General features: G+C 41.2%; 1 protein-coding gene across 3 annotated transcripts in view; it reads right to left on the bottom strand.

The window, feature by feature from the left end:
- The window catches only part of LOC139411571 (tubby protein homolog), a 125,051-nt gene extending 100,334 nt beyond the window's left edge, over window positions 1–24,717 (bottom strand). The window contains exon 1 of one of the 3 annotated variants that reach the window (XM_071158107.1): window positions 24,484–24,717. In XM_071158107.1, the coding sequence (XP_071014208.1) occupies window positions 24,484–24,539 (56 nt within the window). In that variant the 5' untranslated portion in view covers window positions 24,540–24,717. The remainder of the gene's footprint in view (window positions 1–24,483) is intronic. The other 2 variants (XM_071158106.1, XM_071158105.1) reach the window with 2 other exon arrangements.
- Window positions 24,718–25,980: the final 1,263 nt, after the last annotated feature.

The raw sequence follows: 25,980 nt of genomic DNA, 5'->3' as shown, positions 1-25,980 counted from the left end.
CTCAAGGCTTAAAAATCTTTCTTTAACCGGTCTCCTCCCCTTCATCTACACTGATTTAAAGTGGATTTAACAAGTGCCATCAATAAGGGATCATATATTTAATCTGGATTCAACCTGGTCAGTCTGTCATGGAAAGAGCAGGTGTTCCTTATGTTTTGTACACAGTGTATAAAGGCCTAACCATAACTACTGGTAATTACCCATTTTCCCTTCAATGCAGAACCATCACATTCATCACAACACAAGGCTTCTTTACACAAACACAAGCCCCTTCCTACAAAACATAAGCAGTGAAATTGGCTATTTACTTATCCAGCTCTGGTATCCTTTAGAGTCTAGCAATATCATTACACATGTTGCATTCACTGTGATCGTCAGTCGCAGGCAGCCAGCTACCAACTCTAATGGCTGTCTTTGCAGTTGGCCCAGCACACTTTGACAAGAGGTGCTCCACACTTCCCTTAATTATCTCTACAGCACAGGCAGTGCACGTGCTGCAGTCCTCCACTATTAACTCAGAACTGCAGAGCTTTCCCTGTCCTATTCCGTGCCTTGATTGTATTACTGCTGATGCTATCTGGAAATGTGCATGTACACCCTGGCCCATCTACTGTTGTTAGCTCCAATTCTGACGTGCTCTGATTATCTGCTTCACTGATTTCGGCTCTCATAAAAGCCTGGGTTTTCTGCACGTTAACACTAGAAGCTTATTACCTAAAATGGATCAATTGAAAGTGTGGGTTCACAGCTCCAATCCACATGTGTTGGTCATTACTGAGACATGGTTAAGGAAGAGTGTTTTGAATACTGATGTTACCCTTTCTGGTTATAAACTTTTTTGGCAAGACAGATCTTCCAAAGGTGGGGGAGTGGCAATCTTTACCAAGGATCACCTGCACTGCTCTGTTGCCTCCACCAAGTCTGTCCCCAAACAATTTGATTTGCTGGTTTTAAGCATTACATTTTCAAATGGCTCTTTGTTGACTGTTGCTGTGTGCTATCGTCCTCCATAAGCACCGGCCTGTACCCTAAATGCCCTAAGCTCTCTCCTGGCTTCTTACACCAAGTCTGAATTTGTCCTGCTAGGTGACCTAAACTTGGAAATGCATGAACCACCTGACCAAGTCCTAAAGCAAGGGGACTCCCTAAATCTTTCTCAGATGATTACCAATCCCACAAGGTATGACTCCAAAAGCCCAGAAAAGGCTACTCTCCTCAATGTTATCCTCACAATAATCCTGATAGGTATCAGTCTGGTGCTTTCTGTAATGACCTTAATGATCATTGTTTTACAGCCTGTGTTCGTAATGGCTGCTCAATGAAACAACCTGTCCTAATTTGTCATAGATGCTTGCTAAAAAACTTTAATGAACAAACCTTCCTTCATGAACTGGCCTCTGTAAAATGGCACAGAATCAGCATGATCCCCTCTGTCGAAGACGATTGGACCTTCTTTTTTGATATTTTCAGTGGTATTGTTAACAAACACACCCCCATGAAGAAAATGATAATTAAAAACAGGTCCAGTCCCTGGTTCGACCGTGATCTTGCAGAGTTACTCCACCTCAAGAATTGCATTTGGCAAAAGGCTAGGCACACGCATACTCAGGCTGACTGGCTATTGTTCAGGCAAATGAGAAATAAGTGCACTCCGGCTATCCGGAAGGCCAAAGTTAGTTACTTTAAGGAGCAGTTCTCTCTCAGTGGGTCTAACATCAAGATGTTCTGGAAAACGGTTAAAGACTTGGAGAATAAACCCTCCTCTTCACAGCTGCCCATGTCCCTTAATTGTATTTATTTCACCTTTATTTAACCAGGTAGGCTAGTTGAGAACAAGTTCTCATTTGCAACTACGACCTGGACAAGATAAAGCGTAGCAATTCGACACATACAACAACACAGAGTTACACATGGAATAAACAAAACATACAGTCAATAATACAGTAGAACAAAAGAACTAAAAGTCTATATACAATGAGTGCAAATGAGGTAAGTTAAGGAAATAAACAGGCCATGGTGGCGAAGTAATTATAATATAGCAATTAAACACTGGAATGGTAGATCGGCAGAAGATGAATGTGCAGGTAGAGATACTGGGGTACAAAGGAGCAAAATAAATAAATAAAATACCAGTATGGGGATGAGGTAGGTAGATAGATGGGCTGTTTACAGATAGGCTAAGTACAGGTGCGGTGATCTGTAAACTGCTCTGACAGCTGGTGCTTAAAGCTAGTGAGGGAGATGTGAGTCTCCAGCTTCAGAGATTTTTGCAATTCGTTACAGTCATGGGCAGCAGAGAACTGGAAGGAAAGACGACCAAAGGAGGAATTGGCTTTGGGGGTGACCAGTGAGATATACCTGCTGGAGTGCGTGCTACGAGTGGGTGCTGCTATGGTGACCAGTGAGCTGAGATAAGGCGGGGCTTTAGCTAGCAGAGACTTGTAGATAACCTGTAGCCAGTGGGTTTGGCGACGAGTATGAAGCGAGGGCCAACCAACGGGAGCGTACAGGTCGCAATGGTGGGTAGTGTATGGGGCTTTGGTGACAAAACGAATGGCACTGTGATAGACTGCATCCAGTTTGTTTATAGATGACATCACAGGATGCTTTGTTGCGATATAGGAAGCCGATTCTAGATTTAATTTTGGATTGGAGATGCTTAATGTGAGTCTGGAAGGAGAGTTTACAGTCTAACCAGACACCCAGGTATTTGTAGTTGTCCACGTATTCTAAGTCAGCCGTCCAGAGTAGTGATGCTGGACGGGCGAGCATAGTGCATAGTGGAGAAGGTATGGTGGGATTGGAAATGGTCAGTAATCTGTTTGTTAACTTGGCTTTCGAAGACCTAGGAAAGACAGGGTAGGATAGATATAGGTCTGTAGCAGTTTGGGTCTAGAGTGTCACCCCCTTTGAAGAGGGGGATGACCGCGGCAGCTTTCCAATCTTTGGGAATCTCAGACGATACGAAAGAGGTTGAACAGGCTAGTAATAGGGGTTGCAAAAATTTCGGCAGATCATTTTAGAAAGAGAGGGTCCAGATTGTCTAGCCCGGCTGATTTGTAGGGGTCCAGATTTTGCAGCTCTTTCAGAACATCGGCTATCTGGATTTGGGTAAAGGAGAAATGGTGGGGGCTTTGGCGGGTTGCTGAGGAGGGTGCCGGGCAGTTGACCGCGGTAGGGGTAGCCATGTGGAAAGCATGGCCAGCCATAGAGAAATGCTTATTGAAATTCTCAATTATAGTAGATTTATCGGTGGTGACGTTTCCTAGCCTCAGAGCAGTGGGCAGCTGGGAGGAGGTGCTCTTATTCTCCATGGACTTTACAGTGTCCCAGAATTTTTTTTGAGTTAGTACTACAGGATGCACATTTCTGTTTGAAAATGCTTGCCTGACAAGAAGCACATGGCTGAGCTCTTTAATCGCCACTTCATTAAATCAGGATTCCTATTTGACTCAGCCATGCCTCCTTGCCCATCCAACATGTCCTCATGTCCCACCCCTTCTAATGCAACAATGCTTCTCCCTTTTTTGCACCTGCCCCGCTACAAAGTCTCTCCTACAAAGTGGTGCTAAAAGAGCTCCTTAAACTTGACCCCAAAAAAACATCAGGGTCAGATGGTTTAGACCCTTTCTTCTTTAAGGTTTCTGCCCCCCTCATCGCCAAGCCTGTCTCTCCTTTCTTGGAAGGCAGCCACAGTTTGTCAAGCTGATCCTAACTGTTATAGGCCTATTTCTATGTTGCCCTGTTTGTCAAGTGTTGGAAAAACTTGTCAATAATCAACTGACTGGCTTTCTTGATGTCTATAGTAGTCTCTCAGGTATGCAATCTGGTTTCCGCTCAGGTTATGGATGTGTCACTGCAACCTTAAAGGTCCTCAATGATGTCACCATTTCCCTTGATTCTAAGCAATATTGTGCTATTTTTATTGACTTGGCCAAAGCTTTTGATACGGTAGACCATTCCATTCTTGTGGGCCGGCTAAGGAGTATTGGTGTCTCCGAGGGGTCTTTGGCCTGGTTTGCTAACTACCTCTCTCAAAGAGTGCGGTGTATAAAGTCAGAAAATCTGCTGTCTCAGCCATTGCCTGTCACCAAGGGAGTACCCTAAGGCTCGATCCTAGGCCCCACACTCTTCTCAATTTACATCAACAACATAGCTCAGGCAGTAGGAAGCGCTCTCATCCATTTATTTGCAAATGATACAGTCTTATACTCAACTGGCCCCTCCCTGGATTTTGTGCTAAATGCTCTACAACAAAGCTTTCTTAGTGTCCAAAAAGCTTTCTCTACCCTTAACCTTGTTCTGAACACCTCCAAAACAAAAGGTCATATGGTTTGGTAGGAAGAATGCCCCTCTTCCCAAAGGTGTTATTACTACCTCTGAAGGTTTAGAGCTGACAGTGCACTGTGACACTATCATGACATCACAACATATAAATACTGAGTATAGCAGTGTAGGAGAGTTAGACTCAGTCACTGCCATTCACAGTCAGTGGTCCGCAATACTCCCATACAGTAATACCAACATGTCTCAATGAATAAGACACAGTATAATCATCATTTTTAAACTTGGACCAGAATCTTGCCCAATAATGAACCAAATTAAATTGACAATGAAACCTGCTGTAGAGCCAGTAGAGACATCTCATGCATTATTCTGGCCATAAATTATAGATACGGTAGTTTCCAACAGACAGTCAGCACGCCGAGGCTTATAATAATAGTCAAATTTATTTCTACAGTAAGAAAACCCTATCAACACTGAAAAAGAGTCTGACTGTCTCCATATTACCCACTATTACCAGTGCTTAGCTTGGACTGAAATAGGGGCCGGTTCTCATTTTGGGTGCTGGTACTGATTACATTTGGGTGCAAGAGCTCCAAAAGACTTCTGATCTAACATTCTACTTCGGCGATGTCATCTACAAAATAGCTTCCAATACTCTACTCAGCAAACTGGATGCAGTTTATCACAGTGCCATCCGTTTTGTTACTAAAGCACCTTATACCACCCACCACTGCGACCTGTATGCTCTAGTCGGCTGGCCCTCGCTACATGTTCGTCGCCAGACCCACTGGCTCCAGGTCATCTACAAGTCTATGCTAGGTAAAGCTCCGCCTTATCTCAGTTCACTGGTCACGATGGCAACACCCACCCGTAGCACGCGCTCCAGCAGGTTTATCTCACTGATCATCCCTAAAGCCAAAACCTAATTTGTCCGCCTTTCCTTCAAGTTCTCTGCTGCCTGCGACTGGAACGAATTGCAAAAATCCCTGAAGTTGGAGACTTATCTCCCTCACCAACTTTAAACATCTGCTATCTGAGCAGCTAACTGATCGCTGCAGCTGTACATAGTCCATCGGTATATAGCCCACCCAATTTACCTACCTCATCCCCATACGGTTTTTATTTTATTTACTTTTCTGCTCTTTTGCACACCAGTATCTCTACCTGCACATGTTCATCTGATCATTTATCACTCCAGTGTTAATCTGCTAAATTGTAATTATTCACTCCTATGGCCTATTTATTGCCTACCTCCTCATGCCTTTTGCACACAATGTATGTAGATTCTTTTTTTTCCTACTATGTTATTGACTTGTTTATTGTTTACTCCATGTATAACTCTGTGTTGTTGTCTGTTCACACTGCTATGCTTTATGTTGGCCAGGTCGCAGTTGCAAATGAGAACTTGTTCTCAACTAGCCTACCTGGTTAAATAAAGGTGAAATAAAAAAATAAATAAGAGGAACAGGAGCTCAAGCAGTAGAACATTTGAGGTTCCAGTACTCAGATCCAGTGAGCACCTGCCCAAATCAAGCGCTGACTATTACTTTAAAACATGTTAGCATTCCACACAGCATACCAGGGGTCAACCTTCTCTGCGTAAGATCAATTATTCAAAAGAGAGGTTTAGCACACAGTAAACTGAGAGACCAGTCTATGTCTCTTAATCTGAACGCAGGAAAGAATATGTAGTGCACTACTTTTGAACCAGGAACAATAGGGTGTCATTTAGGATGCATTTGGGACGCAAACTCGAGTGTACATTTCTGTCTAAATACAGGCCAGAATAGAGATTGACTCATCTTCTTTGTTGATATTGAAACTCCATTTCAGTTACAGAAACATTCCATTTCGAATGACATAATCAGCCACTTGTATTTTCATGCAATTTTCATTAGAACATCTAATTACATTTTCTTTACATACTGCGCAATTATGCTTTGAAAAGAAGATTGTTTACCAATTAAATAAGCTCTCTATTGTGACAAAACTCAATATTCTTCAGCAGTGCAGCATCTGATCATTAAATAGCAGCCTGTCTGGAAGTGGATGTGAACACGTGGATGTGAACACTGTAATATCATCTCCATATACTGTACACCAGCCCAGTCACAGCCAAGGGGTAAGATAGAGTACGTCTATGGTACATCATCCATAATCCTAACAACACACACTCTGCAGTGCTCAAAAGCTGCAGGTAGGCTACCCCACCAGTGTGATGTTTTCACATGGAGAGACCTGGGAACCAGCATAGCACAGCATCATAACCTATGGATCGCAAGGAACAAGTGAAAATAAATCCAGATGAGGCTTTCAAATCAAATCAATGTGTATTGGTTGCATACACAGTTTTGCAGGTGTTATCACAGGTGCAGCGAAATGCTTGTGTTTCCAGCTCCAACAGGGCAGTAATATCTAGCAATTAACAATACATTTATCCAAAATATAATAATAAATAAATATCAGAACGAGCAATGTCAGAGTCCGGAATACAAACACAGTCCAGATAGATATATATACAGTTGAAGTCGGAAGTTTACATACACTTAGGTTGGAGTCATCAAAACCAATTTTTCAACCACTCCACAAATTTCTTGATAACAAACTATAGTTTTGGCAAGTCGGTTAGGACATCTACTTTGTGCATGACAAGTAATTTTTCCAACAATTGTTTACAGACAGATTCTTTCACTGTATCAAAATTCCAGTGGGTCAGAAGTATAAACACCACAGGACCACGCAGCCGTCATACCGCTCAGGAAGGAGACGTGTTCTGTCTCCTAGAGATGAACGTGCTTTGTTGCGAAAAGTGCAAATCAATCCCAGAACAGCAGCAAAGGACCTTGTGAAGATGCTGGAGGAAGGAGGTACAAAGTATCTATATCCACAGTAAAACGAGTCCTATATCAACACAACCTGAAAGGCTGCTCAGCAAGGAAGAAGGTTGTACTTTTTGGAGAAATGTCCTCTGGTCTGATGAAACAAAAATGGAACTGTTTGGCCATAATGACCATCATTATCTTTGGAGGAAGAAGGGGGAGGCTTGCAAGCTGAAGAACACCATCCCAACCGTGAAGCACGGGGGTGGCAGCATCATGTTGTGGGGGTGCTTTGCGGCAGGTGGGACTGGTGCACTTCACAAAATAGATGGCATCATGAGGTAGGAAAAATTGTGTATATATTGAAGCAACATCTCAAGACATCAGTCAGGAAGTTAAAGCTTGGTCACAAATGGGTCTTCCAAATTGACAATGACTCAAGCATACTTACAAAGTTGTGGCAAAATGGCTTAATGACCTCAAAGTCAAGGTATTGGAGTGGCCATCACAAAGCCCTGACCTCAACCCTAGAGAATTTGTGGGCAGAACTGAAAAAGCGTGTGCGAGCAAGGAGGCCTACAAACCTGACTCGGTTACACCAGCTCTGTCAGGAGGATTGAGCCAAAATTCCCAACTTATTGTGGGAAGCTTGTGGAAGGCTACCCGAAAAATTGGACCCTAGTTAAACAATTTAAAGGCAATGCTACCAAATACTAATTGAGTGTATGTAAACTTCTGACTCACTGGGAATGTGATGAAATAAATAAAAGCTGAAATAAATCACTCTCGCCTTTCTCTCCTAAATGACCTAAAACAGGGCATTTTTACTAGGATTAAATGTCAAGGATTGTGAAAAACGGAGTTTAAATGTATTTGGCTAAGGTGTATGTAAACTTCCGACTTCAACTGTATATATTAGACACACACACACCCCTTCATCATCATGTTCAACCTCCTAACATTCAAGCTATCAGTGAACACTGTGCCATACACAACCATTCAAAAGTTTGGGGTCACTATTTTTTAAAGAGAAGCACATTTTTTGTCCATTAAAATAACATCAAATTGATCAGAAATACAGTGTAGACATTAACAATGATTATTGTAGCTGGAAACGGCTGATTTTCAATGGAACATCTACAAAGGCGCATAGAGGCCCATTATTAGCAACCATCACTCCTGTGTTCCAATGGCACGTTGTGTTAGCTAATCCAAGTTTATAGTTTTAAAAGGCTAATTGATCATTAGAAAACTATTTTGCAATTATGTTCGCACAGCTGAAAACTGTTGCGACTCCGGGATACTGAGGCGACCCCGGGATGTTGGCCCTCTAGGCAGAGTTCCTCTGTCCAGTGTCTGTGTTCTTTTGCCCATCTTAATCTTTTATTTTTATTGGCCAGTCTGAGATATGGCTTTTACTTTGCAACTCTGCCTAGAAGGCCAGCATCCCGGAGTCGCCTCTTCACTGTTGATGTTGAGACTGGTGTTTTTTATGGGTACTATTTAATGAAGCTGCCAGTTGAGGACTTGTGAGGCATCCGTTTCTCAAACTAGACACTAATGTACTTGTCCTCTTGCTCAGTTGTGTACTGGGGCCTCCCACTCCTCTTTCTATTCTGGTTAGAGCCAGTTTGCACTGTTCTGTGAAGGGAGTAGTACACAGCGTTGTACAAGATCATCGGTTGCTTCGCAATTTCTCACATGGAATAGCCTTCTTTCCTCAGAACAAGAATAGACTGATGAGTTTCAGAAGAAAGTTCATTGCTTCTGGCCATCTTGAGCCTGTAATCAAACCCACAAATGCTGATGTACCAGATACTCAACTAATCTAAAAATGGCCAGTTTTATTGCTTCTTTAAATCAGAACAACCGTTTTCAGCTGTGCTAACATAATTGCAAAAGGGTTTTGTAATGATCAATTAGCCTTTAAAATTTATACACTTGGATTAGCGAACACAACGTACCATTGGAACACAGGAGTGATGGTTGCTAATAATGGGCCTGTACTTCCTTTCTACCATGCCACCAGATTGATATCAATGTATGTTTTGAGGTTGGGAAAGTGAGGTAGTGTATGAGACTATAAGCGTATGAGAGTATGAGACTATAAGCGTATGAGAGTATCACAATACAGTCAGATGGAGGATGATGGGGAAACATTCAGTCGTGGTCATAGTCCTGTCACATAGGTAAGATATGAAGATCTGTCAGACTGTCATTGTCTCTGCCTGCTTCTCCTGCCGGCAGCATCTTAGAGCCGCTAGTGAAACAGAGTTAAGCATCACTTAAATCCCACTCCTCTTAGAGGCTGACACAGAAAAACGCATACAGCTACCCAGGAATTCTAATATATTTTGATAGCTGCTGGCAAGATGCTGCATTTAAAAAACATTCATCATATGAATGTACTGCCAACCAGACCAGTCTGGAGCTGTGCTCTACAGCCAGCTGGGTGCATGTTTATCTTAGACTGTAAAATTAGGTTGTGAGAATAGAAACATTACTGTAGTTTTGCATAAAAGATAAATAGGATATTTCAGACCTTATTGATAAACCATAGTATAAACTGAAATACAGTGCCGTTTTATAAAAGCCAAAGGCAAAGTCTGTGAACATGGTTGTCTCCAGCTGCTTATTAGATGCACATTTGAATATTTATTAATCTAATATATGCAGTGTTCCTCCCTAAACAATACATTGGTAAAAAGCATTTCCACTTCCAACACCACTATCTGATTGAGGGCTATAGTTACTGATATGTAGCGCACTCCTCAGAGCATAGCAGCAGTTCCCAGAACAGTCTCAGTGGTAATGCATCTTATTCACACTAGCTATCTAGTAGAAAGACAGGTGATAGCAGACAGCTGCTCCCCTCATAGTGGTATCTTGGTCTCATAATTCATTCCTTCCGGAACAATAACTTTGCCTGACGACAAGCCCTCTCTCCCCTTCCAATAGATTCATCAGATGGGATCCAATTAGAGGTAATAGAGGGTAGGAGGATAGGCTTCAATTAACTACTGATAGACAATGGCCCAAACATTATACAGCTTTATGCTCTGAGGAAATCATATCCAAACCTCATGGATTTTGTGTTTACCCAACTAAACTCAGAAAGCATATGGTTACAGGAGCTTAAAACTATACATTCCTGGGGGGCTGTGTTTTTGAAGCCTTGAAGATTGCAACTCTAAATTATTAATAATCAATGCCATGACCCTTGATGTGAAGCCTCAGGGAACTGGATTAAGACCTATTGAGTGCTCTATATACTGCTAGGGCAGTTACTGGAACAGTTCTCAACATAGGACCTATATTGTTACATTGATATTACAACCACCAGATATGATCCATCAGTGATGTGTTTGCAATCAAAACCCTGGCTAATGGCCCCAGCAGAGCCCTGACCTCACTCACACACAGACACACACAATACTCTGTCCGACTATTTTCTCTGTATACATCAATGATGTCGCTATTGCTGCTGGTGATTCTCTGATCCACCTCTACGCAGATGACACCATTCTGTATACATCTGCTTCAATGCCATACAACTCTCCTTCCGTGGCCTCCAACTGCTCTTAAATGCAAGTAAAACAAAATGCATGCTCTTCAACCGATCGCTGCCCGTACCTGCCCGCCCGTGTAGCATTACTACTCTGGACGGTTCTGACTTAGAATATGTGGACAACTACAAATACCTAGGTGTCTGGTTAGACTGTAAACTCTCCTTCCAGACCCACATTAAGCATCTACAATCCAAAATTAAATCTAGAATCAGATTCCTATTTCGCAACAAAGCATCCTTCACTCATGCTGCCAAACACAGTCTGTTTTACGAGGGTATCCTACCGATCCTTGACTTCAGCGATGTAATTTACAAAATAGCCTCCAACACTCTACTCAGCTAATTGGATTCAGTCTATCACAGTGTCATCCGTTTTGTCAACAATGCCCCATATACTACCCACCACTGCGACCTGTATGCTCTCGTTAGCTGGCCCTCGCTTCATATTCATCGCCAAACCCACTGGCTCCAGATCATCTATAAGTCTTTGCTAGGTAAAGCCCAGCCTTATCTCAGCTCACTGGTCACCATGGCAGCACCCACCCGTAGCACACACTCCAGCAGGTATATTTCACTGGTCACCCCCAAAACCAACTCCTTTGGCTGCCTTTCCTTCCAGTTCTCTGCTGCCAATGACAGCGCACTCACTAACTTTAAGCATCAGCTGTCAGAGAAGCTTACAGATCATTGCACCTGTACATAGCCCATCTGTAAATAGTCCACCCAACTACCTCATCCCCATATTATTTTTTTCTCCTTTGCACCCAAGTATCTCTACTTGCACATTTATCTTCTGCACATCTATCACTCTAGTGTTTAATTGCTAAATTGTAATTACTTCGCCACCATGGCCAATTTATTGCCTTTACCTACCTAATCTTACTTCATTTGCACACACTGTATATAAACTTTTCTATTGTGTTATTGACTGTACATTTGTTTATTCCATGTTTAACTGTGTTGTTTGTGTCACACTGCTTTGCTTTATCTTGGCCAGGTCGCAGTTGTAAATGAGAACTTGTTCTCAACTGGCCTACCTGGTTAAATAAAGGTGAAATAAGAAAATACAATAACACACACCAACCTGTGTATGGCACTGACAGAGCAGAATTCAGTCTGGGCCTTGCAGCAGCAGCAGCAGAGGGAGTATTTTGAAAACAGTCTCTAATATGTAACCCCTATAAATCTGCCCGCTTATGTCCAAACCCAGCCCCTTCTATCTCCCTCTCTCTCAATCTCTGTTCAACCCAGGCCCCCTCTCTCCAACCTAGGCCACCTCTCTCCCTAACCCAGGCCCACCGTCTCCAACCCAGGCCCCCTCTCTCCAACCTAGGCCCCCTCTCTCCAACCTAGGCCCCCTCTCTCCAACCTAGGCCACCTCTCTCCCTAACCCAGGCCCACTTTCTCCAACCCAGGCCCCCTCAAAAGGGGCTTTATTGGCATGGGAAACATATGTTAACATTTCCAAAGCAAGTGAAGTAGAAAATATACAAAAGTGAAATAAACAGAAAAAGAACAGTAAACATTACACTCACAGAAGTTCCAAAAGAATGAAAGACATTACAAATGTCATATTATGCATATATACACACAGTGTTGTAACGATGTACAAATGGTTAAAGTACAAAAGGGAAAATAAATAAGCATAAATATTTTTACAATGATGTTTGTTCTTCACTGGTTGACCTTATCTTGTGGCAACACATCTTGCTGCTGTGATGGCACACTGTGGTATTTCACCCAATAGATATGGGACTTTATCAAAATTGAGAGAAATATGTGTCTCCAATGTGGTCATACATTGGGCATGAGGTTTGGAAGTGCAGCTCAGTTTAAACCTCATTTTGTGGGCAGTGTGCACATAGCCTTTCTTCTCTTGAGAGCCAGGTCTGCCTACGACGGCCTTTCTCAATATAGCAAGGCTATGCTCACTGAGTCTGTACAAGGTCAAAGTGTTCATTAAGTTTTGGTCAGGTATTCTGCCACTGTGTACTCTATGTTTATGGCCAAATAGCATTCTAGTTTGCTGTTTTTTTGTTAATTCTTTCCAATGTGTCAAGTAATTATCTTTTTGTTTTCTCATTATTTGGTTGAGTCTAATTGTGTTGCTGTCCTGGGGCTCTGTGGGGTGTGTTTGTGAACAGAGCCCCAGGACCAGCTTGCTTAGGGGACTCTTCTCCAGGTTCATCTCCCTGTAGGGTGATGGCTTTATGGAAGGTTTGGGAATCGCTTCCTTTTAGATGGATGTAGAATTTAACGGCGCTATTCTGGATTTTGATCATTAGCGGGAATCAGCCTAATTCTGCTCTGCATGCATTATTTGGTGTTCTACATTGTACACATAGGATATTTTTGCAGAATTCTGCATGCAGAGTCTCAATTTGGTGTTTGTCCCATTTTGTGAATTCTTGGTTGGTGAGCAGACCCCAGACCTCACAACCATAAAGGGCAATGGGTTCTATAACTGATTTAAGTATTTTTAGCCAGATCCTAATTGGTATGTCAAATGTTATGTTCCTTTTGATGGCATAGAATGCCCTTCTTGCCTCGTCTCTCAGATCGTTCACAGCTTTGTGTATTTCTGCATTGTTTTAGTGATTCACCATAGGCCCCCTCTCTCCTCAACTCAGGCCCCCTCTCCCCAACCCAGGCCCCCTCTCTACCCCTCTGCCTCTTACCGACTCAGAGTGGAACAGACAGACACTTATCTACTTAGACGCATATAAATTCAGCGATAGGGAGGAGGACGTGGAAGATAAACTGTCGATCTTCGCAGGCGATCCATACTGTCAAAACTCACATCTGAAACAGCAGAGGCCTCTAATTACTTGTGGGCAATTCCAATCTAACTACATTTTTCATTTAAATGTATCCCAATTCAAACCATTGATTTAAAAGTTTAAACCATACACCTCTATGCACAATGACTACTTTGACCAATTTACACTGAACATTTTACAAAAACTAATTTAGTGGAAGAACTGTGCAGATACAAAGTTTCAGTAAATTCTCTAAAAGTTTGTCAACGTTAGTTAAATATCTGCTCCAAATAATTCAACATGTCTGCAGATAGAATGGTGTCAGCTATGACATCACACATTGACTTCAAAAAAATATATTTTGGTTATTGAACTACAGTAAATGAAGTGGATTTACATCTGGTACTGGAATTGCAGTAACAGAATTTCATCATGGGTCCCTGATCTGTATGACACAGAAATGCATAATTATGGATATGAATGTTATTCTCTTCATGGTGATCTATCCTAAATAGGTTCACAAAATGTATAAATATACAATATCCTCCTTTGCATATCTGAGTATTATTCTACACACTGGCTATTATTTTAATGAGCTCTGCCCCCAAACAAGACCAAATTTGGTTGGTCCGGACCAAATCTGAACCAATCCTAGATATCTATGTTTCACATGTTTGGACATCAAGTATAGCACAGTAGAGCATAGTACATCACAGTAGAACTCAGAAGAGTACAGTACAGCAGAGTAGAGTTCAGTACAGTATAATAGTGTACTGAACTCTAGTTAATCTACTGTGTACTGTACTAAAATCTACAGTACTGTACTTTTATTTTCTGTACTGTCCAAACTAGAGGTCGACCGTTTATGATTTTTCAAAGCCGATACCGACCAACAAAAGCTGATACCGATTAAATCGGACGATTTTTATATTTGTAATAAATGACAATTACAATAATACTGAATTAACAATGAACACTTATTTTAACTTAATATAATACATAAATAAAAACATGTTCAATTTGGTTTAAATAATGCAACAACACAGTGTTGGAGAAGAAAGTAAAAGTGCAATATGTGCCATGTAAAAAAGCTAACGTTTAAGTTCCTTGCTCAGAACACGAGAACATATGAAAGCTGGTGGTTCCTTTTATTAACATGAGTCTTCAATATTCCCAGTTAAGAAGTTTTAGGTTGTAGTTATTATAGGACTATTTCTCTCTATACCATTTGTATTTCATATACGTTTGACTATTGGATGTTCTTAAAAGCACTTTAGTATTGCCAGCCTAATCTTGGGAGTTGATAGGCTTGAAGTCATAAACAGCGCTGTGCATCCCAGCATTGCTAAGAGCTGCTGTTTGAATGAATGCTTACGAGCCTGCTGCTGCCTACAACCACTCAGTCAGACTGCTCGATCAAATCATATCCTTAATTATAATAAACACACAGAAATATGAGCCTTTTGGTCATTAATATGGTAAAATCCGTAAACTGACGTTTTGAAAACAAAATGTTTATTCTTTCAGTGAAATACGGAACCGTTCCGTATTTTATCTAACGGATGGCAATCCTAAGTCTAAATATTACATTGCACAACCTTCAATGTTATGTCATAATTATGTAAAATTCTGGCAAATTAATTATGGTCTTTGTTAGGAATAAATGGCCTTTCAACAGTTTGCAATGAGCCAGGTGGCCCAAACTTCTGCATATACCCCGACTCAGCTTGCACTGAACGCAAGAGAAGTGACACAATATCCCTAGTTAATACTGCCTGCTAACATGAATTTATTTTAACTAAATATGCATGTTTAAAAAAATATACTTGTGTATTGATTTTAAGACAGGCATTGATGTTTATAGTTGGGTACATTATTGCAACGATTGTGCTTTATTTCGTGAATGAGCTTTTGTTAAATCATCAAGTTGAAGTAGGCTGTGATTCAATGATAAATTAACAGGCACCGCATTGATTATATGCACCACAGGACAAGCTAGTTAACTACACATGGTTGATGATATTGTTAGGTTAACTAGTGATGTGAAGATGAATTGATTGTTTTTTTTTATAAGATAAGTTTAATGCTAGCTAGCAACTTACCTTGGCTCCTTGCAGCCACAAGGTCCTTTTGATGCTGCACTCGCGTAACAGGTGGTCAGCCTGCCACACAGTCTCCTCGTGGATTGCAATGTAATCGGCATCCAAAAAGGCAGATTACCAATTGTTAAGAAAAGTTTAAATTGGCCATCGGTCGACCTCTAGTCCAAACTGGTGACCCCAACTGTGTCTTATGGCCACTATGATTTCCCATTTAAAATGACTACAATCTGATTTGGTAATGAAATTGAGTTTTAATCACTTAATAATTCAGAAACAAAATTGATATCAGTAAAAACACTATCTAATTGATAGGTCTACCTTTACTTGTTACTTCTGTGAACTTTCATTATCATCCCTCCTCATGATGGAGAGAAATTAAAAAATATCTTACAGATACCAAAAACCCACATGCTGTAACGGAATTTCAAGCCACAAGGTTTCTTAAACTTACAGAAGGCAGAAAAATGTATCCAAAATTAAATATGTGTTGATATTAGTTGGTAAGGTTCTTTGATATATTTGGTAAAACCTTTAAGGACTTTTTCTGGTAGATGTATTCTAAGACTACTTCTCCATCTGTTTGACCAGAACTCAAAGCCTTTGCTTATTCCAAATTTTAAGGATGGAAAAAGGGTTGAAAAATGTATATGCCTTAATAAAAAAAATGGACTTTTAGCTTTCATTTGATATGCTCCTATGAGCTTCACATGTTGGTGCTCATGGGTCCTGTTACTGTGTTACTGAGACAGAACACTTAACAATACGACAGACAGGATGTGGGAATCATTTCATCTTTCTACTCTATTTAGTCGTAATATTCAAGGAAATGGTGCTTCTCTACATAGCATATAAACTCGTACCAAAGTTTATATGTTAGTACGCACAGTAATATGTATGTGCATGTGTGTGTATATTTAATGTACTATGCACAGTATGTCATTATTGACGTTACATAATATAACTTATGGTCGTTAATATTGTATGTCTGCCTAGCCTAGTGCCTACAGTGTCTCACTGTGTGTGTGTGTGTGTGTGTGTGTGTGTGTGTGTGTGTGTGTGTGTGTGTGAGAATCATTCCCCTCCACTACACAGCTTATGGATGTGAGATCTTCACACATTGGTACCCTGTGTCATCACCCATTCATCTGTGACGCAGAAGCAGGTGTGCAGCATGGACCATCCATACTCCAACAGTGCATTAACCCCCAGAGATGTTCTCAGAAATACAATGGCAGCACACACAGAAAATGGCTCACTCTCACCAACACTACTCACTAACCCAAAAAACATCAAATGATTACTTAAAAAGTTTGCCCCTGCAGTAATGCACTTTATTGTAGTCCTGGCTTCATTATTGCATTAAATAATTGATATGTAATAGGTTCCTTCTGTAAAGAAGGAATTGTTAGAGGTCCATAAATAAGCGCTGTAAAACTGCAATGTACCATGTGAGGCGATACCAAATCAGAGACTAATGAGATCTCCTGGCATTTATGTAGATTATTTCAACAGACACACAATAATTATTAAAACACAATCAGAGAGAATGTGATCCCCTCCTCTCGTTGAATAGTATCTCCCCTCACCACCTTGGCTCTCCATCGCTCTGTGGTTGCTGTGTTTACACAGGCCTGTTGAACTAACACATTGTGAGTGCACTGCTCCTACCTTCGCAGGCACAGCCATGAATTACGATTAGAGGTCGACCGATTAATCGGAATGGCCGATTAATTAGGGCCGATTTCAAGTTTTCATAACAATCGGAAATTGGTATTTTTGGGCGCCGATTTACCGATATATTATTATTATTATTATTATATATTAAAAAAATGTACACCTTTTATTTAACTAGGCAAGTCAGTTAAAGAACACACTCTTATTTTCAATGACTGCCTAGGAACGGTGGGTTAACTGCCTCGTTCAGGGGCAGAAAGACAGATTGTCACCTTGTCAGCTCGGGGGATCAATCTTGCAACCTTACAGTTAACTAGTCCAACGCAATAACGACCTGCCTCTCTCTCGTTGCACTCCACAAGGAGACTGCCTGTTACGCGAATGCAGTAAGCCAAGGTAAGTTGCTAGCTAGCATTAAACTCATCTTATAAAAAAACAATCAATCATAATCACTAGTTAACTACACATGGTTGATGATATTACTAGATATTATCTAGCGTGTCCTGTGTTGCATATAATCTGACTGAGCATACAAGCATACAAGTATCTGACTGAGCGGTAGTAGGCAGAAGCAGGGGTGTAAACATTCATTCAAACAGCACTTTTGTGCGTTTTGCCAGCAGCTCTTCGTTGTGCGTCAAGCATTCCGCTGTTTATGACTTCAAACCTATCAACTCCCGAGATGAGGCTGGTGTGACCGAAGTGAAATGGCTGGCTAGTTAGCGCGCGCTAATAGCGTTTCAAACTTCACTCGCTCTGAGCCTTGGGGTGGTTGTTTCCCTTGCTCTGCATGGGTAACACTGCTTCGATGTGGTGGCTGTTGTCGTTGTGTTGCTGGTTCGAGCCCAGGGAGGAGCGAGGAGAGGGACGGAAGCTATACTGTTACACTGGCAATGCTAAAGTGCCTATAAGAACATCCAATAGTCAAAGGTTAATGAAATACAAATGGTATAGAGGGAAATAGTCCTATAATAACTACAACCTAAAACTTCTTACCTGGGAATATTGAAGACTCATGTTAAAAGGAACCACCAGCTTTCGTATGTTCTCATGTTCTGAGCAAGGAACTGAAACGTTAGCACATTACACTTTAACGTTCTTCTCCAACACTTTGTTTTTGCATTATTTAAACCAAATTGAACATGTTTCATTATCTACTTGAGGCTAAATTGATTTTATTGATGTATTATATTAAGTTAAAATAAGTGTTAATTCAGTATTGTTGTAATTGTCATTATTACAAATACATGAAAAAAAATAAAAAAATAACATTTAAAAAACGGCCGATTAATCGGTATCGGCTTTTTTGATCCTCCAATAATCGGTATCGTGTTGAAAAATCATAATCGGTCGACCTCTAATTACGATGCCTGAACAAACACACACCTGGTCCATGAGTAGAGCATATTCAAACCATAGCAGCACCGTCGAGTCTACATGCGGCCCAGAAACATTTTCTAATGAACCTGAGGCCAGCCAGAGGGAACTCATAAATTGGAATTAAAAATGTAAGCATTTTAAATCGGGACCAAATTCTCCCCTAACAGTGAGAGATGCACTGCATAGAAGCTGGAGCAATCGTTACTTACATATAACATACCCATAGTATCGTAGCCAGAATAAATTCACATTCAATCTACTGTACATACAAAAGCAGCTGTTAACTTTGTAAGTGGGTTATTAACTGTGGATGTTGATGTTTGTTTGTGTCAGCTGCCTTTTTATGACTGTATTGCAAGTGTCAAACCTGTGTTACACGTGTCTGATGGAGTGCCATTTCATGTGTACTGCATACAGACATCACTAGTGTATCAAACATGGATCAAGCACCACAGTAATGAATGGCTTCTGGCATCTCTCCACACAACAAACCATTACATCTCTCTGTCACATTTTGTACTATTTTCTACATTGTAGAATAATAGTGAAGACATCAAAACTATGAAATAACACATATGGAATCATGTAACCAAAAAAGGATTAAACAAATCAAAATATATTTTAGATTCTTCAAAGTAGCCACCCTTTGCACACTCTTGGCATTCTCTCAACCAGCTTCACCTGGAACACTTTTCCAACAGCCTTGAAGGAGTTCCCACATATGCTGAGCACTTGTTGGATGCTTTTCCTTCACTCTGCGGTCCAACTCATCCCAAACCATCTCAATTGGGTTGAGGTCGGGTGATTGTGGAGGCCAGGTCATCCGATTCACTCTCCTTGGTCAAATAGCCCTTACACAGCCTGGAGGTGTGATTTGGGTCATTGTTCCATTGAAAAACAAATGATAGTCCCACTAAGCCCAAACCAGATGAGATGGCACATCACTGCAGAATGCTGTGGTAGCCATGCTGGTTAATTCTAAATAAATCACAGACCGTGTCACCAGCAAAGCACCCCCACACCATCACACTTCCTCCTCCTCCATGCTTCATGGTGGGAACCACACATGTGGAGATCATCGGTTCACCTACTCTGCGTCTCACAAAGACACGGCAGTTGGAACCAAAAATCTCACATTTGGACTCATCAGACCAAAGGACAGATTTCCATCAGCCTAATGTCCATTGCTTGTGTTTTTTTGGCCCAAGCAAGTATCTTATTATTAGTATCCTTTATTAGTGGTTTCTTAGCAGTAATTTGACCAAGAAGGCCTGATTCACGCAGTCTCCTCTCAACAGTTGATGTTGAGATGTGTCTGTTACTTGAACTCCGAAGCATTTATTTGGCCTGCAATATCTGAGGCTGGTAACTCTAATAAACTTATCCTCTGTAGCAGAGGGAACTCTGGGTCTTCCTTTTCTGTGGCGGTCCTCATGAGAGCCAGTTTCATCATAGCGCTTGATGGTTTCTGCGACTGCACTTGAAGAAACTTTCAAAGTTCTTGACATTTTCCACATGGACTGACCTTCATGTCTTAAAGTATCTCTTAAGGATCTGCCCCTTTTTTTCAATTTTCGCCTAAAATGAAATACCCAAATCTAACTGCCTTTAGCTCTGGTCATGAAGCAAGGATATGCATTTTATTGGTACCATTTGAAAGGAAATACTTTGAAGTTTGTGGAAATGTTCAAGGAATGTAGGAGAGTAAACACATTAGATTTGGTAAAAGATAATACAAAGGAAAAAAACTTTTTTTGTACCATTGTCTTTGAAATGCAAGAGAAAGGCCATAATGTATTATTCCAGCCCAGGCACAATTTAGACTTTGACACTAGATGGCAGCAGTGTATGTGCAAAGTCACACCTCCAGGCTGTGTAAGGGCTATTTGACCAAGGAGAGTAATTGGAGTGCTGCATCAGATGACCTGGCCTCCACAATCACCCAACCTCAACCCAATTGAGATGGTTTGGGATGAGTTGGACTGCAGAGTGAAGGAAAAAACAGCCACACCTGTTAATTGAAATGCATTCCAGGTGACTACCTCATGAAGCTGGTTGAGAGAATGCCAAGAGTGTGCAAAGCTGTCATCGTGGAAAAGGGTAGCTACTTTGAAGAATCTCAAATATAAAATATAATTTTGATTTGGTTTACACTTTTTGGGTTACCACATGATTCCATGTGTGATTTCATAGTTTTGATGTCTTCATTATTATTCTACAATGTAGAGCAGGGGTGTCAAAGTCAAATGGACGGAGGGCCAAATAAAAAAATCAGCTACAAGACGAGGGCCGGACTGTTCGAATGTTCATTGAAATTTTTTTAAATGACGCATATAGTCTAGTGAACCTAATTGAACCTACTGAAAACCTAACAAATATATTACAATATGATCAGATAAATAAAGCAATATTTTCTTATGGCTCTGTCAGTAATCTTTAATTTTCAACAGACACAAAAGACAAATTTCCTTTATATAAATATCCCCATAACATGAACATTAAATGAAAGAAACCGGTATTCAAGGCACCATCAGTAGACTATATTTTCTATTTTAGCAAAAGTGGGCTAAATTTACTTCAAAGAAAAAACAATAATAGCAATTTTCTATCATCCACTCAACTGAAATATTTTTAAAATATAATTGGATTGAAATACAAAAAAATAAAGTGCAAAAATCTATTAATCAAAAACAACACTTTGTTTAAGGAGAAGTAACATGCAGTGAAAACAAATATTAAATTTTAACTTTTAAACTTGAACTGAGTAAAAACTCTAAATATGTGATTGCACAGTAATGTTCACTTGTTTGAGGTTGAGGGTGATACTTGGTGGTGTCCCATCTTTTCCACAAGTTCATCAATGTTCGGGGTAAGGCTCTGAGCTGAAGAAATCCTCAGAATTGAGTGGAGGTGTTCAGCAGTAAGTCGACTTCTGTGTGATGTTTTGTTCAGGTTCATCAAAGAAAACAGTTGTTCACACAGGTATGTGCTGCCAAACATAGACAACGTTTGAGCAGCCTGGATGCGCAGCTGGGGCATTGTGCCGGGGAGGAAACGGGCGAACTCCGCAGCACCCACTGCCGCATATTTTGCCCTCAGTGCATCATTGCATTGGAGGTCAATCAACTCCATTTGGAGGTTTGGTGGTGAGCTTTCCACGTCAACAGCAAATGGGTTACCGAGCAGTTCCAACCTGCTTTTTTGTGCTTCAAAGTCAGCAAATCGGCGTCGAAAGTCAGCGGCAAGCATACCTATTTTATCAGCCAACTGTGTGCTCGGGAACGCACTGGTAGAGAGCTTCTCTTTCATGGTCTGGCAGCTGGGAAAGTGGCTCAAATTTTCTTTCCGCATCTGCGTCTCCCACAGAGTCAGTTTGGTTTTAAATGCCTTCACTGTACTGTACATATCAGAGATGACACGATCCCGACCCTGCAGCTGCAAGTTTATTGCATTCAGATGACTCGTAATGTCACACAGAAAAGCCATTTCACACAGAAACATTTCGTCTCGGAGTTGTGTTGTGTCTTTCCCTTTGCTGTCCAAGAACAGACAAATCTCCTCACGAAGCTCGAAACATCTTTGAAGCACCTTTCCCTGGCTTAGCCATCGCACCTCTGTGTGATAAGGCAAATCACCATGCTCCGTTTCTAACTCCGTCAGAAATGCCTTGAACTGGCGGTGATTCAAACCTTTGGCTCTGATAAAGTTAACTGTGCGCGTGATGATGCTCATTACATGCTCCATTTTCAAGGCTTTACCGCACAACGCTTCCTGGTGTATGATACAATGATAAGCTGTCAGCTCACCTGTCGCGTTTTCCTCTTGCATCTTTTCCCGTATCTTCGCCACCAGTCCGCTCCTGTGTCCACACATCGCAGGTGCTCCGTCGGTTGTCAAACCCACGAGTTTTTCCCAAGGCAGCTCCATCTCATTTACACATCTTGACACCTCTTCATACAAATCATGCCCCGTAGTTGTGCCATGCATAGGACGTAAAGCCAAAAACTCCTCTGTCACGCTTAGGTTGGAGTCCACTCCGCGGATGAAAATTGACAACTGGGCAATGTCAGAAATGTCGGTGCTCTCATCCACAGCCAAGGAATATGCAATAAAATCTTTTCCCTTTTTCACAAGCTGCTCTTTTAGATTGATGGACAACTGGTCTACTCTCTCGGCAATGGTGTTTCTGCTCAGACTCACATTTAAAAAGAGTTGCCTTTTTTCTGGGCAAACTTCGTCACAAACTTTAATCATGCAGTTTTTGATGAAATCCCCCTCCGTAAATGGCCGGGCTGATTTAGCGATCTCTTCTGCCAAAATAAAACTGGCCTTGACAGCAGCCTGGCCTTGTGATTTGGCTTTTTTGAACAGAGCCTGTCGAGATTTGAGGCCTCGTTTTAATTCCTCTGCCTTTTGTAGCCTTTGTTCCATGTCCATATTCTTGTTTTTGTCCGCGTGTTTCGTTTCATAATGTCGTCTCAGATTATACTCTTTCAGTACCGCCACACTTTCTCCACACAGAAGACACACAGGTTTTCCAGCTACCTTCGTGAACATATACTCCGACTCCCACCTTGTTTGAAACCCCCGGTTCTCAGTATCCACCTTCCGTTTTGCCATTTTTGATGGGTATCTGAAAGTTAATTTTACTGTGATGCTGACGACTGCTGTGCCAATAAATATTGAAATGAAGCAGCCTACTGCTCGGTGCGTCACCTTTGCATTGTGGGAAATGTAGTATTGGTGCGTGTAAAAGATCTGCGGGCTGCCGGCTTGCTGCGGGCCGGTTCTAATAATAAATCAAGATCATCCCAGGGGCCGTAAAAAACCTTCTTGCGGGCCGGATGTGGCCCGCGGGCCTTGACTCTGACATATGTGATGTAGAGAATAGTACAAATAAAGAAAATAAAAAACCTGGAATGAGTAGGTGTGTCCAAACTTTTGACTGGTACTGTATATCATGAACACAAAAACATTAAACGTGCTGAGAGGCTTCAGCTTAATCCCCCCCCCCCCCCCCCCCCCAGCACAGCGCTGAGAGAAATTGTATGGAGATGTACGAGACCCAGAAGCTCTCGCTGCAATCTCAGCACAGTTACGGTGTCTAGAATACAAATCACACTGTAAGAGCTTATGAGAACCTGTGCACAGATGTCAATTCAACATCTATTCCATGTTGGTTGAACATCATTTCATTGAAATGACGTTGGAAACAATGTTGATATAACCAGTGTGTGCTCAGTGGGATGTTGCTTACTGACTGACTGTGTGTGCTCATGTCTGCTGACCAATAAGGAAAGACCTTATAGTCAGAACATAAAGACTAGCAAGCATTGCTCTGTACTGTAGCTGTTGGATGCAGAAATCAAATGAGAAGCTATTTCCCCACTTACTGTACGAGTGTTGACAAAGCTTACTACAACTCAAATACACTGAAAGCTGTTTCATCTGACCAGAGTTAAAAACAGGAAAATGTAAGTTACAGAATGTACAGTCTTCTAGGATCCTTCACACTGTATTTGTTTCAGGAAATCAACATTGACTGGAAGCAATATTGTTGTAGTATTACAGACAAATCACTGCTTTGCGCGCGCGCGCGCGCACACACACACACACACACACCTTATTGATTTGTCATGCCACAGTCTGATACATATTCTATCAATATCAGGATTGCACCCAATTACAGCACATGTCAATTTATTTATACATATGTCTAGACTAGGCTACTGTATTTAATTGGTTTTGTAGGTTGATTAATCAATCACAACCAACTTCTGATTAGATATGACAATAGTAGCCTACTAAACAAAGGCAAAGGAGAGGTTCTGCTGGCAAGTTGGTGATATCAGCTCGCATAACAAGGTAAATGTTGACAAATGATAAGCGCTTACCTGTCATAACTCCATCGACTGTATGACATGTTCCTGTTGCTGCTGACTCCTTCCATGACTTCTATGGGGTGTTGCTAAATAGGGTTCAACGTGACACGAAAATAAAACCTGGGTTTAGATGCCACGCCGATATTTCCCACCAGTTCTAGCATTTACTCCTCGAACGAATGAGAGCTGAGATGTGGTGCACATCGATTCAGGGACTCACTTTCTATAGGCTATACCATTTGGAATGAGAAGGGAAAAATCAGTGCGCGCAAATTGACAAGCTTGTAAAATCATTTGACGAATGCATGGGTTGCTCCAGTGGTTGCGCGCACGCAGCCATGTCGCCATGTATTTCGATTAAATACATCATCGCGTAATTTTCACATCACAACGAGCAAAAAATATGTAAAATCTCCATCCTCTGTAACAGCGTCCCCCAGATTGTAACGCCCGTTAGTCTCATCTGGTGATGATGTTGGAAAGGTGTAATTATTAAATCCATTTGTTGGCCTGCCATTTATACCATCATTATTTAATTATTAATGGACAGTATTGAGCTCTATCTCCTTGGGCATGATTGATAGCCTACACATGCTTACATATTCATGTTTTTTTTCTGGTTGCACTGTGAATGAAATATAATTTTCAGGCACATACAAGTGGTCAGAGCTATCTGTTGTTATTTCATGGCCTTGTATACATACCTATGTATTCTGGGGAGACATACCTTCTGTATAACTGTCTTTGCTTCAGAAAATCAACATTGACCAAAAGTAAGGCCTTAATAACAAAGAGAAATCACTGCTTCTGTACGTACGTGCGCGCACACACACACACACACACACACACACACACACACACACGCGCACTGTTCTAGCAAAATCAAATATATTTATTAACACTGATTGACAACATAAGCCAGTTACAGAAAGCATGGGTTTCATCTTTTTGTGTTGCGTCTGGAGGTGTTTGGCACATAGGCTTATTATTGCCTTGAATACAACCTGTTGACCCTGAATCCCTTAAATTCTCCTTGACAGCTCAGAGGGGGAGAGAGAGAGAGATGTGATGAATGCCTGACAGCCAATGTCCCTTAGGATTGGCCTTGAAGGTCGCTAAGCAAAGGCATTGAAAAAGCAGATTGACAGTTGAGAATTTGTAGCAGTCATATAGTTCAAACTAGAACATAATTATACTGAACAAAAATATAAATGCAACATGCAACAATTTCAAAGATTTTACTGAGTTACAGTTCATGTAAGGAAATCATTAAATTGAAATAAATTCATTAGGCCTTAATCTATGTATTTCACATAACTGGGCAGCCAATCAGAATTAGTAGTTCCCCACAAAAGGGCTTTATTACAGGCAGAAATTCTCCTCAACATTTCTAACAGCACAGCAGGATTGAAAGAGAGTGTGCAGATGAATAAAGGGGTCCCTCATTATGAGGTACATTGAAAGTTCACACAAAAATCTGTGTCAGTGACAAGAATGAGGTAAACACAT

This window comes from Oncorhynchus clarkii, chromosome 6 (assembly GCF_045791955.1).
Source record: "Oncorhynchus clarkii lewisi isolate Uvic-CL-2024 chromosome 6, UVic_Ocla_1.0, whole genome shotgun sequence".
NCBI lineage: Eukaryota > Metazoa > Chordata > Actinopteri > Salmoniformes > Salmonidae > Oncorhynchus > Oncorhynchus clarkii.
Note: the sequence above shows the minus strand (reverse complement) of the source record. Positions and strands in the feature narration are given on the sequence as shown.